At 38.9% G+C, this 15447-nt stretch overlaps 1 protein-coding gene across 1 annotated transcript; it reads left to right on the top strand.

Moving 5' to 3' along the window:
- Positions 1 to 1906: 1906 nt before the first annotated feature.
- Positions 1907 to 14269, top strand: nr1d2b (nuclear receptor subfamily 1, group D, member 2b). Its single transcript, XM_041809836.1, has 8 exons — positions 1907 to 2393; positions 6269 to 6493; positions 7238 to 7326; positions 9674 to 9818; positions 10245 to 10933; positions 11241 to 11426; positions 11505 to 11715; positions 12343 to 14269. The coding sequence occupies exons 1-8, from the start codon at positions 2375 to 2377 to the stop codon at positions 12537 to 12539; spliced, it is 1761 nt and encodes a 586-aa protein (XP_041665770.1). The 5' UTR covers positions 1907 to 2374; the 3' UTR covers positions 12540 to 14269.
- Positions 14270 to 15447: the final 1178 nt, after the last annotated feature.

The following is a 15447-nucleotide window of genomic DNA, read 5'->3' as shown; positions in this document are numbered from 1 at the left end:
CTGTCTGCTGAGGAAACAGAGAGGAGTTTTAATGTGTCAGGTTAACCCAGGGAGAATTTAATGTGGGGGAGGATGGCTTAGGTCGTGTGGCATTTATTACCTACATCTACTAATATTCTGTCTCATTTAAATTGTATCTACTGCATGATAGTGAGGAATTAGCAAATTATCTGACATGAAAGGGGCAACGCAAAGCTCTGAAACACTGATGTTGCTGCAGTAAATGGCTTCATCTTAAAATAAAGATTAGGAGCTTGCTCAAAAACCCAAATAGCTGTTACACTGCAAAATAAGGGAATTGCTGGTCCAGTAGCTCCTCAGTTTTGTTTGTTTCTACTTGTGTGGAAAATATAATAATAATGCATTGAATCCAAACTAGTAGTGTGCTGCAATGTTGACTAGGGGTGACTCCAAATAAGGATATACACTGTCCAGTGATCAGATTTTACTTTTAGTCAGCTGATCATCTAGGGTCTTTTTTCCATCATTGTGCCATGCATTCTCTTTTGCAATATAAGAGATAAACCTAAACTTCAAATGACAATTTATCCAATTATATGACTTAATCTTTGAGGGACCCTTGATATTTTATACTTGTGGTAGAGGACATTTTTAATCCCATGAGTATCGACCATGTCTGTCATTGGTAAAGTAAAAATTCCCCTTCAACTTAATCATATTTCAGCACACACAGATAATAGTAATCCGTCTGAATTAGCATTCTGATAATTTAGGTTGGTAATTCTTTTTTCTCTATGACGATTTTAATGCACATTTAATTAACACTGCACTTTAACTTTTAATTTGCATTTTACTACCTCACTAATATCCCATGCATATTCATATCAAACCACACTGTTCAGAACTCTTATGTTACAACAATAAATTTATATATCACAATTAATGCACAGTTTTTTAAAAATTACAGTAAATTTCATGCTTTGTTTTTTCTTTTCAGCAGACTTAAACCTCTTAAGAGTCTGCCTGCAGCTACAGTGATGTAGAATTAGTCCACTCTACATCACTGTAGCTGTAGTGGTTGACCATGTCAGCGTCGTGGTCTACCCCTACTTCTTTTTGCCTCATTTTGCTTTAAAACTTAAAGACAGCTCACTCCTTTCTTTTCTTTTTTTTTTTTTTAAATATGCAATACAGCTGACACTTAGGGCCACCTTACATATTATTGTAAGACCCTTATTTCCTCATATTTAAATTTCATTTTTTTAAGTTGGGTACAAAAAATATATTTATGCATGTATTATTTTTTTTGTATTTTCATGCAAGTAACTCATTCTTTTTTATGCTTTTCCTTTATTTTTTAACTTAAGTATTCTTTAGAATTACTTCATATTATCTCTTCTTATTCACAATAATTACACTTTTTTATTTTTTCAATAATTGTTCTGCAGGCCTGCATGTTCTAGCTGTTGTCCTGATATTTATTTAATGCTACATTTCTGTATTCCTCTCTAAAACTCTGTCAACAAACTTGTAAAAAAAAAAGCAACTGACAGGAAAAACTTGGTGAAACTTTTTACAATCAAAAACTTTTATAGGTGACCTTAAGGGCCACCTTACAAATTTGTCTAACAATATGAAGCAACTAACAAGAAACTTTCTCTCATGTTTAAACTACATGCACCTATAGTTTTTCTTACTTTTGCCATCATTGCCACTAATAAACCACAGGACCAGCTCTTCATCCATACCTGTTCATACATTAAATCTCACTGATGCGCCACCAAGCTGCTGCGTACTCGTCAGTTTTTGGACACAGGATGTATTTGCCAACTGTCTTAGTTCACTTTGATTGGTGAAAGTATGTCAGTGGGTTACATTGACACCAGTGCAGAGCTGCATAGAGGAGGAGGAGCCGATGAACTGGGTCACATGGTTGCACACTGCTCTCTCCTCACTGCAAGACCAGAAACCAGTCCACCGAAACGCTGGAGCAGCGCCCTCATCTCTGACCATTTTTCCTGCTTTATCTTTGAATGGAATTAGGTGATTTTTAAGCTGTAGTCCATCTACATTGGAAACAGAGCAGTTTAGATCGCCTCTGTTTAAACAGAGAAGCATCAGGCAACATTTTAGAGAAGGAAATCTGCATTTTTCTCAGCGTCGTTGAATCTAAACCTTGAAAACTTTAGTATTTCCCCTTTTTGGCTCGTTTAATCGTCGCGTTTTGAGTCTGTTATCGAAGTTTTGACGGTCTTTTGGCAGTTTAAGTGTCGTTAGTTCAAATGTTGTAGCTAAAAAGCCAGTTTCTCCATCGGTATCAATCAGCGACTTCGCAGTTGCTGATCCCAAAAACAGAAAAACGGCTTCAGCACTGAGGTAGCAGAGGAGGAGGAAAACCCCCAAAACTCACGACATGGAGTCGACAAAGGCTGGTAAGTTTGCTCTAACCTCACTTCATTTATAGCTAGTTTCAGTGGGCTTCACTTTCCGGTGTTAGGTTCAATGAAAAGATATTCTCGAAAAGTAGAACAATAGGGGTACTTTATCTTAAAAAAAAACCCTCCAATTTAAAACAGTGTGAAATCTTAAAGATTGAAGAATGTACATGTGAGTTATTTAAAGTGGGTTAGGAGGTCCAGGAGCCTGTTGTTATTACCCAAGTCCATTGGCTCCAGCGGCACTGCAGTCGTCTCCTCTCACATGGACCCAACAGCTAGCCATGTGCACCTGTGTTTACGCTCCCCGTGCGTCGCCGCTGATTGGCCGAGCGGCGCCGTGACGTCGTCATTGCATAATTCCACCCATCGAGCTGGTGTGGGTCCTCGGAGCAGATACACGTGAGGCCTCTCGCAGAAGCTTTCGGTGACCCACTTTTTCGCGGGGAGAGAACATGCCTGGTCCATGTGGAGGGGGGTGGTGGGGGGTGAAACACTGTATGAATTTATGCTGCTTTCACGGCCTGTGGGATAGACGCACGTCTTTGTTTTTTAGAGAGGGATATTTAGCCATTTTTTAGTTTAAAGTGTTTCTGACAGTTGTGTTTACGTCACTTTTCCTGCTGTATTACATGAACTAAACCCAGGTTCGGTTTTTACCACTGTTAATTGACTAAAATAGAACTTAAAATGTGGATCAAAGAAGGATTATTCGTCTTAAGATATCTAAATATGTTTTAAATATGTGTTACTTTTCGACACTTGTTGCGTAACAAAATGACAGCACCAAATGGCTTTATTTCTTAGTTGTAGTAGTCTAACCGCTTTTAAAATGTCCAACAGAGCTTGAAAGCATTACTTCTCAGGCTCTTGGTCAAGATTAATTTAATAAATCACACCAAGGCACGTTTGCAAATTTATCCTGCATGTGAAATCTTGACATGTGGGCCTTTAAAGCGTGCTTCAGTAGTGATGAGTTTGGAGAAGACTGTCTATAAATATTTTAACGTTGCCACGTTTCATCTCACCTTATAGTATTTTAGATTACCTTTATTTTCATAAATGCATTTTCGGACCATTTTTGTCAGTTTTGTACCTCTTTTTGCAGATAATCTTCATTTAAACAGACACAAGCAAATGAAAAAAGTGGGATCTCCACTTAGGTGCTCCAGTTTCTTATTAAACCGATTTTTGTCCATTTTTCCCTCAGATATTTATCATATATACAGAGCTCTGTGTCTTTGAAAAAAGCACATCAAAGATGCTTTAAGTGGCAAATTTGGACAAGAGACCGCCTCTCAATATTATATAATTTTTTGATTTCATCACACCATTTGGTTTTATGATGAAATGTTTTCTCTTGCATATGTTTCTAGCCAGTTTTGTCTCTTTTATCCCTCTTTTTATGGGAAATATTCACATCAAGCAACAGTAAAGGAAGGAAAATGGGTTGAATTTTTATACTAATGCCTTTGTTTGCAATATTTCCTATGATATATGGTACAAAGGCACACTTTGACATTTGTCTTTTAAATAAAGCATATCTAAGATGCTTTAAGTGGTAAATTTGGAGGACTGCTTCTAAATATAATAGTTGCTATGTTTCATCACACCTTGTAGTGTTTAAAATGACATTTTTTCTCTTGAATGTGTTTCAAGCCATTTTTGTCCCTTTTTAATGCAAAATTTCCATATTAATCCACTCACAAGTTAAGAACTTATTTTTTCATATGGTATTTTACATATTAACTCCTGCATATTTTCTGAATATGCCTGTTTTCTAAGCAGAATCTGATCAAATAATCAAGACATATTTGAGAAATTATACTTAATATGCATGATAGTTACTTGTACTCATTTACTGCAAATCTATTTTTAAAAATACCAACAAATGTGATGAAAACAAGCAGAAATGTATAAAAGACTACTATTTCTGTTTGAAAATGGTGTAGAATGAAGTAGTGAAGTTACCTAGTTTGTAATTTTCCTCAAAATTATTATCAAAAATGGTTTATATAGTGTAATCTTTACATTGTTTAACACCGGCTAGTTAATAAATATGAGATTATCTCCAAAGAGGCTCTCACATGTATGACACCCTGTTTTTGCACTGTTTTCAGAGCCAGCACAAACATGCATGCAAAGAGAAAATGTTAAGTCACTGACTGTGGTATGAGCATGTTTTTTAATTGGGTCACAGCCGAGCTGAAGGCCAACCTTTTGAATGCAGCCTGTGGCATTTTTTGCAGAAACTATTTCCTCCTTCCTTTTTTATGTAAAATCTACCCTTTCATAAGCCTGAATATGTTGGGAAATAAGAAAATTAAAACAAAATACCTCACTGAGATAAGAAGAATGAGTTGCATCATAATTTTCTGGTTGAGTTGAGGTAAAATGGACCCATTTTGGAGGAAGATTGGCTCTAGATTTGTTTGTTAAGGGGCTGGTATGTATGAATGGCTGAAAGGAGGGGCCAGACTGCCTACTACACACACCCTGTGTAGCTGACATTATGTAATGTGTGTTACCTAATCATTGAGAATGGCAGGGGAAGAAATCAGGTCAGCCTATGTTGAGAGGGAAAAAGTGTCTCAGTGGCAGCGGCAGCGTCTGCTCGTCTCCTACTGGCTGACGGGACTGCTGTCGTATAATGACCTGCCCTCTTTACGTTAAGCTTGTTGGTTCTACAGTAAAACAAGCCCAGAGCTGCTCATGGTTATGGCCACATCATTCATACGAGGGAAAGGAAATGGCAGGGAGTTGGCATGCTGAGGATTACAGAACAGATAAAGAGAAGGAAGGCGCCATCTACAGAAAGATGAACATTTGTTAAAGAGCTGATTGACTTTAAAGAGGAATACTTTGCTGAATCATCAGAGCAGCAAAGGAGGCTTAACTGGGGAACAGATATGAATTTTTCCTACTCATTGCCTAAAATGTGAGATTAAATTAAACACCATGCTATTTGGAAGATATCTGAGTCAGCAGAAGTTAGCTTTAAAAGTCAGTTATCAGTGTGAGCGGATAGAAAAACCTGTACTGATACATCGGCTGTAAATATCAGGAGAATGTACGAATAACATGGGGAACATGGGGTGCGCTTAACCACTTGGCCACCTGCGCCCCTGAAAGTTGTTTGTTAACTGCCAGTCAATAACCAAATAAATTGAAGAAAGCACTAGGCCCTTCCAGAAACTGCATGCTACCTACTACTACCAATCTGCATACTTGGTATACTGCTTCACCATGAATAAAAGCCTGTCCTCTCGCCTTCACGTGACTCCATTGTTTCGGTATTTTTGTTGTTTGAGTGTTTTACAGTAATGTTTAAATTATCTCCTTCTTGTTGAGCAAGCTTCGTTAAAAATTCTGGTCGAGGTAGTTAAGGCCCCAGGATTCCTCACTTACACAAAATTGCATACTACAGATTTGGAGTGTACTGTATACACAATTTGACATCACATTCAGTGTGAAAGCATTTGGGCCTACAAATGGAGTTGTGTTTAACAGGTAAAAAACATGGTTGGTAAAACAAGATAGAAATGTGCCATCAGTAAAAACAAGATTGAGAGAGCTAAAACAAGGTAAAAAGAACAAAGCTCAATAAATAGTAACTTTATCTCTTACATCATTAGAGTGGTGTAACAGTTGATTTTACATCAAACATATTTTTAGCAACATTTCTAGCAAGTCTGGGTCTTTTTACTGGTCGGTTAGAAAGAGTTTTTAAAGTCTGCGGTTTAAAGGAAAAGTAAAAAAGGTTTATTCAAAAATTTCCCCTGCTGTGCATCTTTCCTTGAATAATCCTGAACATTGTAAAGTTTTAGTCCTTTTTATTTTATCGTGACCTGTTTCCTGTCTCTGCTCACTAGGAGGCGTAATAGCCTACATCAGCTCGTCCAGCTCGAGCCCAGAGTCATGCCACAGTGACTCATCCAACGGCAGCTACCAGTCGTCATCGCCGTCTCACGGCTCCTCGCTCAGCCGCCACCAACTGGGTCAGCCGGCTGACCATGCACTCCCCGCCGGCGGCCAAAACCTTCCAGGGACTCAAAAAAGCGGACGCTCCTCCTCCACCGCCAAATGTGGCATCACAAGTAAGACGCACGCACTGATTTGTGTCAACCTAATTGTGCCAGTCTTGCTGATCCTTTTCAAATTTAACTGTTAACCATGGAGGTTAAACAGTAACAAAGCCAGTGTCTATGATCCCACGCTATGTCCTTCGCTAACCAGGATATTTAGGAGTATCATATAAGTATAAAACCAGTTAAAATGAGATTATCCCCGACTACAAACTAGTGATAACCACTTTTTTTTTCCTGTCATGACTCTGAAGATTTCCTCCAACAATTAAAACTGCCCCTTAATGTTGCAACACTGGCTTTCCCCAAGATGACTGATGCTGGGAAAGTTGTACACTTTTACGATTTATTCCAACGTACTTTAAGTTGAACTTACAATATGTCGAACTTCATCATATGAGTCTGTAAATCCTGCTGAAATAATGACATGATTTTTGTGTAGCCAGTGCTGACACTAGATTATAAAAAGTAGGTCCCTCTATAGCCCAATATTTCACTAAAGGAAATGGATGAGGTTGATGATGCTGACCCCAAAGTAGGGTTGTCTTGATAACAGCATTTTAAAATTCAAGAGGATTTAAGTAAAAATCAAACAATGCTGATACCTGTTTGGCCACTAGAATGAAAGACACAAAGTATTGGGGAATTTTATGTCTTCAAATGTCAAAACATGCTAGCAAAATCCTGCAGATTGTCTAAGTGAATAATCAAAATGACATAATGTTAAAGGTTGTGTTTTTTTTGTGTGTCAATCAGAAATTAACGGCCTGGTGCTGCTCTGTAAAGTTTGTGGTGATGTGGCGTCTGGTTTCCACTATGGTGTCCATGCCTGTGAGGGATGCAAGGTAAGGGCAGCTCTCTGAAACAGTTTCAGCCCCTGTTTACACACTCACACAAACACAGATACACTGAAACACAAACAGACTTTAATATAGAAACCTTTTATTGATGATAGCACCCAAAGTATTTATCCTCATGTTTGCTGTCTTTCTTTAATTATTACCTGAGTATCACTCCATAAAGATTAAGAAACATGTCACATTATTATTAAAATTAAGATACTTAAAGGTTATCTGAAGAGTTTTGGATCATAGTCAAAGCTTGACCAACAAAGGATCTTGCAGATGTACCTTACAGGCTTGATGGTCCCCTCTTTGTGTAAATGTAACATTGCTGAGGCCCTCTAGTGGTCTTTTACAGACACATAACAGCACTCCCTCACCCACTGAGTCTGAATAATTGTCACTCCAGCACTGTCATGTCTGCTGCTGTGATTTTGGACATAAGTTGAAATGGGTCACCGCCAGCCAAGCCATCTGTACAACTTCATGCAGAGACTTGGGGAAACTAGTTCACTCTCTGCATGTTAATATTAGCTGCCTCCTATACTTCACATTGTTCTGTGGCCTAGTTCACTGTGGGGAGTCATGCACACATTATGCCTTTAAATAAGGCAAGTTTAAGAGTTACATATGACTAAACAAACAATATACGGCTTTATTGAAACACTTGAATGCAAGAACAGCAAATAATTTAAGCCATGGGCAACTAAAGCTGCTAAAACACTGATGATGTTTTCTCTGCCAGAGGGCTTACAAATGGTAGGACTCTCTTAATCAGATAATAACTGTGACTGAAAATTATAACAGGAAAAAATATTTACCTTTCACCAGCCTCAGATGTTTAGTAATGCTTAATTTAATGAGCTAAATACAGTGTGAAACCTGTTTGAGCCACCATTTCATGCAATGAAGAGAGAATTTACAGGTTATTACTGTATAGTATAGTTTAGTTTTCTATTTTATGCATACATAAATTTAATGATGCTTCATAAAAGTTTAAAAGAGACAAATACAGCCTAAATATACCTGCTAGTTACTTGTAAATAACATAAAACGACACCAGTAATCAAAGATTATGATGGAAATATATCTGTTTCTATTTTGTGTGCATGGTGTCCTGGGAACTCTTGTTGAAATCCTTCTTGCTTCTACATGTTTGCCATTTGATATTATTTAAAATTGACTTATAGGCCAAAATAAGTAAGGAAGAGGTCCACCCCTAATTTAAGCATCAGTTAATACCTTTTATATCTATCTTTGTTGAAATAATGGGTTTCTTATACCAGTGTGACCTATTTACCCAGAAAAAAGGCAGAGACTTGCACTGTCATGCCTGCGAATGCAGCTGCCATTATCATCAGCTGCACGTGACCTTGTACGATTGAAATTTTGCCCTAATTCAAGGGCGTTAATGGCCTGCTGGATGGATGTGCCCTCTATATGGAGGCTGTTGTCCCCCGAACGGGCAGCCTGGGATCAAGTCTGTCTCCTTTCCTATGTGTTAATTCCATTTTCTTGTATATTTCCCACACTGCTCATTTCTGCTTAAAAGCAGATCCCCAGTTATTACAGAGCATCTACGATTTGCTATTTGAAGAAATTCCTATACTCAATAATTAATTATTTTTGGCATCCAAAAGTCAAATGTGCAGAGCAATGGGGGGGCAGGACTTCACCATTATGGTTAACTGGGAAAGCCCCTTTACTGGCGTTTTATGTAGTTAGTCCCACGCTACCTCCAGAGAGCTGTATAGCCTCTTTAAACAGGCCCTGATTCTGTGCATGCAAGCTCCAGGTAGTGACAACACTAATAACTGCCACCAGAAAAGATAATGTATTCTGATACCAGTGAAAAATATCCACTTTCATACCTGAATAAAAGCAAAATCCCCAAAACAAATACCTCATTTATATATATTGCAAGTGGTGGCATTAATGGGGTACATAGTGATGGGCGGCATCATTTTTATCTCTATCTTTACTCCCTCAGTAGGTCATAATTGTGCATTCAAAGAAAACTCTGGATTACTGCCATGTAAAATAAACATGCTGGTTGAGGGAAATGTGTCCTTACTTCACAGCTATCAACATAACCACAGACTGAAAACTAACACACAGCAGGAATAAAAATAAAACTCCATATGATGATCACAGATGGTACTGAAATAGCTACACAGCTGAATAATAATAATAATAATAATAATAATAATAATAATAATAATAATAGACGATACAAAAAGACGATTTAAAAGTTTTGACTCTTGGATACCTCCAAAACAAACTGCGTCTTATTCACAGGTATAAGTTGTATTTTGATTTTTATAATAATTTGTGATTTGTTAACTCACAGGGCTTCTTCAGGAGAAGCATCCAGCAAAACATCCAGTACAAGAAGTGCCTTAAGAATGAGAGCTGCCCTATCATGAGGATCAACAGGAACCGCTGCCAGCAGTGCCGCTTCAAGAAATGCCTGATGGTCGGGATGTCTAGAGACTGTGAGTATTTGTAGGAATTTCTGTCTGACTTCTAAGAGCATTAATATCTGATTTAGCCTGTTGTTAAGGATTCAAGTTTATTGAAGTATTTACTGGAGTAAATGTAGCCAAATTCCCTGTGATGTTTTCCACTGATGTGGACATACATATCTGTTAAAACAAGATAAACACGGCCCTCCATTTATCATTTTCCTTCCTATTTTGGCCAAAAGATGCACAAGATAGGTGAATCGTAATGCAACTGCCAGTCTAACAGTTAATCCTTGTCATAAAAGATCCATCTTCCAGGGACTTTTTTATGATTTCAGAAATTTCTGTGAGGAAAAAAATGTTTTGAGTAAGAGTCAGTGGTAAAAAATTTTGTTAGGCCTCCCAAAGTGTTTAAGATGGTATTTCTGATTTTTTTCTTTAATTTTCTCTGTGCAGCTGTGCGTTTTGGCCGGATCCCAAAACGGGAGAAACAGCGCATGCTGCTGGAGATGCAGAGTGCCATGAACAACATGATGAACAACAACCAGCTCAACAGCAGTCAGACGATCTCTATTGGTGAACCACTGACGGCTGAGGCCACAGAACCTACCTCAGAGGACACCGCCACTGGCCCTTCCTGTTCTCCATCCAGCCAATCAGACTCCAGCTCTGACCCTGAACCCAGTGTTGCCATGGACACCAGCCCTAGCTCAGCATCCCCCAGCTCTTCGGACAGCGGTGAGGAGGAAGTGATCGGCTCTGTGACCAGGGCCCATCAGGAGACCTTCATGTACAACCAGGAGCAGAGCACCCTCACAGCCGAGACAGCACCGCCACCCTCGGGTTCACTTAACACTGGCTCCGCCCAGAATGCGCCCGACAGCCGCACAGAGGAGCTGTCTGACTCGTGGAAGAACCACCATAACAACATGGTCACCATTTCAGCACAGAGCTCCAACTCCAGTTTGGGCCGCAAGCACCAGGAGGACAACACCAACCACTGCCCATTCAGACTGTCCAGGAACGCTGCCACCAGCCACTGTCCCGCCTACACACACGGAGCCTTCAGAGCTCCACCAGCAGATGGCCCCGTCAACGGGGCATTCAGTGGGCCCCAGTGGAGAGGAGGCAACAGGATGTACCTGGTAAGACAGGACACCTTTAAGACAGTCCGTTAACTCGGGTTACCTTTTTAGAGGGAATGACAGAGTTCTTAAACAAAGTGGACAGTTATTTTTAGTAGAGATGCTTAAAGCTATCACTGGTAAATTTTAGTCCTAATTCAATTTAAAACATTTTAACGTCCACATTAAAAATGAGTAATTCATGATTATCTAGATATGTGCTCCATTAACAGTCAAATGGTGATTCGCTGAACCTCACAGAAAGCATGTTTTGTATTTTTTTGAGCAGTGTATTTATTGTATTTCTCTTTTCCTGTGGTCTCCTCAGGTTTGTCCAATGAACACGTCCGCTCAAGTGGACCCTCAGAAGTCTGGTCACCAGGTGTGGGAGGAGTTCTCCCACAGCTTCACCCCTGCCGTCCGGGAGGTGGTTGAATTTGCCAAGAAGATCCCGGGCTTCAGGGACCTGTCGCAGCCAGACCAGGTCAGCCTGCTAAAGGCTGGCACCTTTGAGGTAACCATCAATTCACTGACCTTTTTGCCAGAGACATGTCTCCAATTTATGTGAAACTGAAAGTCTGTTGTTTTGCAGGTGTTGGTGGTTCGCTTCGCCTCTCTTTTTGACTTGAAGGACCGCACCGTTACCTTTCTGGGTGGGAAGAAGTACAGCGTGGACACTCTGAAGGCCATGGGGGCTGGGGACCTGCTAAACTCAATGCTGGACTTCAGTGAAAAGCTCCTGAACCTGGGCCTCAGTGAGGAGGAGATGAGCCTCTTCACAGCTGTGGTTCTGGTGTCAGCAGGTGGGTTTGAGTGAAGCCTTTTTTTCTATTTTCTGACTTTATTAAGTTTATATGCACTGCGAAAACATCTTTTGTCAAAGTTGCTTTCTCCACGCATGTAGGTCACAAATTACTTAAGTGTTATAAAAAACATCCACAAAACAACAGAAGCCAAGAGAAGTTGTATTTTAAACCATACTTGTACATTATGCACAGGTATTGTGTGTATGAAGCTTTGCATTAGTTCATGCAGGACATGATATTCATATGCCTAGCTGTGATCAGCTGACAGCTAGCTGATCCCAGTTATCACTTTTCAGCAAGTCACAGCTATTTCTCTCAACACAGCGGTGTATTTCAATACGACTTACTTCTCACTAATCCCTGTTTGCATGAATGCTGATTCACTACACTGCTGCTGGCAAAGTTTAACCTCCTCCACCCCAGCCTCCTCCTTTATAGCATAAAGCTAGTTGTATCCTCAAATTCAGATTCATGCTACTGTGGAGTAACTGATTTTGAACTAATTTTTAACTGACTGAAAAAAATTTCTTAAATGATGGAAAATGAGGAAATACTTTTTTTATACATTTTTATTCTCAGTTCACATCCTTCCATTATGTTAATGTTGTGTCTCTGTTCTTTCAGATCGTTCAGGCATCGAGAACGTGAACTCAGTAGAGGCCCTGCAGGAGACACTGATCCGTGCCCTTCGAAGCCTCATCACCAAGAACCACCCGAACGAGTCGGCCATCTTCACCAAGCTGCTCCTGAAGCTGCCTGACCTACGCTCGCTCAACAACATGCACTCTGAGCAGCTGCTCGCCTTCAAGGTCCATTCCTGAAGTTCTCCTGTAGTACTTGACATGACACAAACTGTAAACGGCTCCATGAGCGGACCCCCGGAGGCCACACCTCACATCCCAACCAAACCTGAACCCCTCTCGTTCTCCCATGATGCTTTGAAAGCTCAAACATGACATTGAAAGTGGGAGGAAGACCATGAAATGTTCTTGTACTGTACTGTAGGGCCTGACAGCCTGTGTGATGGTAATGCGTACATACAGACACACAGATTGATGTAAATGTTTCCTGTGTTTGTGTGTAGCATACTGTTTGTTTGCGAGTGTACAACAATAGAAGCACTTTTCTGTATAGTGTAGACTGGTATTTTTGCATTCATAGTGCAATATGTGACTGCTTTTATGATTTGAGCTGTAGAGCTAAGAGATGAGTGTGTATTTGTGGCACACCTTAATCTGAACGGGTGCTTACGCAATGAGGGGGAAAGTCTTGAAAAGACCCCTGGACACTGAATGACTGATGTGTTAGAATAATTGATAAAGATATCTAAAATATCTAAAATTTAAAACAAAATGACAATGAGAGGAATTTGGATGTAAAGCTGCAAAGCTTTCAGAGAATGTTTCATTTGAACCAATTGGGAAGAAGACAATGTTTTATTTTAGGCTTTTATGCAGTTTTTTTTCTACGTTTAATGCTGTGTTTTTGTCAGTTGCGGGTCATTTTTCTAAAATATTTGGGCATTGTGACAAATCAGATGTATCAGTGTCGCTCTATTGCTTGCTGACTTCTACACATTGGCAACGCAGAAGCTCTGAACAGATAAATCCAGACTTTTTAAGACATTTAGGACATGTTGTTCTTTATTTTCCTCATAGGTAAAGCATGAATGTCATTTGTGGGATTTCCAATGCAGATTTTGAATATCTGCTTTAAAAACCCAACTGGAATTTCAAAGGAATTTGCTTAAAGGAGGTGGAAAAGTGGTGCATTGATAAAGGAAAACAACTTTCCTGAAGTAAAGACATCAAGCAAATAAGCACCTAGGTCCTTTAGTAGAACTCTTTCGAGAGCACAAAAGACTCTATATCCTCTGATAAAATCCTTTGTTTTATTTCTTGTAACTTCAAAGATACAGGTTATAAAACATAACTCAAAGCTGCCTTTAGACCTCTTCTTCCACGAATAGCTCCACCTACTGCTCGACTTGTTGACTCCTAATGCCCATACATCATTAGTGGATGGAAAAATGCACAATCAGTATAAATTTCCCAATACATCTGGATGGAAACCCCACTTTTGACCATGATGTCCACTGTGTGTATTGGTGTTGAGTTTTCCTACCAGCTCAGGCGCACCATGAACTTCTCGCCGCCACCAGCAGCTCCTTCTGCTCCAATCATCGTTTCTGTTCTGTACAGACTTTAGCTGAGTGTAGATGAAGTGAATAGGTAGGAGTTTCCCTTGTAAGATTATGATTGTAATTTCAAAGATTGTATTTTAAAGATGAGATGACAGCTGAGTCGCTGGTGTTCTGATACTTTTCGCGATGCCATCTTTTTTTCGTTCCCTTTTGGTGAATTCAGAATGTCTGGCCTTTCAATATCCAGAGCTTCTGTCGTTGTATTAACTTTGTTGACATGTGGTTCTGTTGTCCTCTGTGAAAGGATTGCAGTATACATAGATTTCTATATAAATATAGTATACATACTATCAGACATACATAATTGTATAGATGAATATATCTATATAAATAAATTTTCTTAATGCAGTCCATGTGTGAAGTGTTTATTGGCTGTCTCTGTTTTTATATAGTTAAGCTGAATTTATTGGGGATTTTTGAATTATTTTAAACTAATTTGTGTCAAAAAAAAGTCCAATCACAGCTGACCCACCTGTAGCCCCACCTTTATAAATGAACTGTTTTTATGGCAACCATAGATGTAAATATGTAGATGCCACATTGACCTTATAAAATTTTACATTGATGCCACCACCATATTAAAGTTGACAAACTGGTGCAGCATCCATAGTCCACAGCCATTTCCCAGGGAAATAATTGACGTAGTTACGACAGAGTCAACCAATAGTGCTTTATATTCGATTATGGGACTGATAAGGGATATTCGTGACTGATACCCATTTACAGCAGTGCGACTCACTGCGTGACTCTTCTTTGCTGACTTGAGGCTGACCTGACCCTTACTTGAAAAAATAATTCTCTCCGAAAACCTTAATAGAAGAGAAAATTTTGACCTCAGGATCGATTCATTGCAAGTCACATCAATAAATTTGTTTCTCAGACTTAAACAGTTGGACGTCAGATTTGTCAACCTTGTTTTTCTTGTCTGTATGTTTCCAGCAGACATGACAGATAAAAATGCTTAATTCTTGAGAAAAGAGGCAAAACATGTTCCTATCTTGGCTTAACATTTTTCTTTTTTTTTTTTTCTTTTTTTTTTTTTTACAATCAGTGTACGATTATTTGAAGTGGATATTTGTGTAGGCTAAGGTCTCAACTAAAGTAACTAGGAACAGCTTTTAAATTCATTTTCCCCCAAACTATGACTTTTTTGCCAAACATATCTTGATTTTTGTAAACTTTGTCAGACAAATGTATTTAATTTCTATTTGATTAATTCCAGATGAATTTTAAGTTTTCAGTTATTTAATACTGATATTCATTTATGATATTTAGAACTAAAATGCATTATTTCCACTTATTTTTCTTATTTGAATTCATCAGAAGTATCTTATCTCTGACTATCAGATTTTCCAACTTTTTCTTTAACGTTAAACAATATTTAACTATTAGAAAAATAAAATAGTTGTTATTGCGGCTAGATTAGCTGATATTTTAACAAAGAAGCAGAATAAAGAGGGTAATGCATGTTATTGTAAAATGAACATACCCCTCATCTAATAGAGTTGCCAATGTGGATAAAAAGC

The sequence above is a fragment of the Cheilinus undulatus genome, linkage group 16, assembly GCF_018320785.1.
Source record: "Cheilinus undulatus linkage group 16, ASM1832078v1, whole genome shotgun sequence".
NCBI classification, from domain to species: Eukaryota; Metazoa; Chordata; class Actinopteri; order Labriformes; family Labridae; genus Cheilinus; species Cheilinus undulatus.
The sequence above is the reverse complement of the archived record's forward strand: the minus strand, read 5'-3'. Positions and strand labels throughout refer to the sequence as shown.

What these genes read in the sequence shown, in the direction of transcription:
- nr1d2b (XM_041809836.1), top strand. An exon ending in CGCCAAATGTGGCATCACAA is followed by an intron (nt 6,494 to 7,237) that starts GTAAGACGCACG and finishes TGTGTCAATCAG; the next exon opens with AAATTAACGGCCTGGTGCTG. An exon ending in ATGCCTGTGAGGGATGCAAG is followed by an intron (nt 7,327 to 9,673) that starts GTAAGGGCAGCT and finishes GTTAACTCACAG; the next exon opens with GGCTTCTTCAGGAGAAGCAT.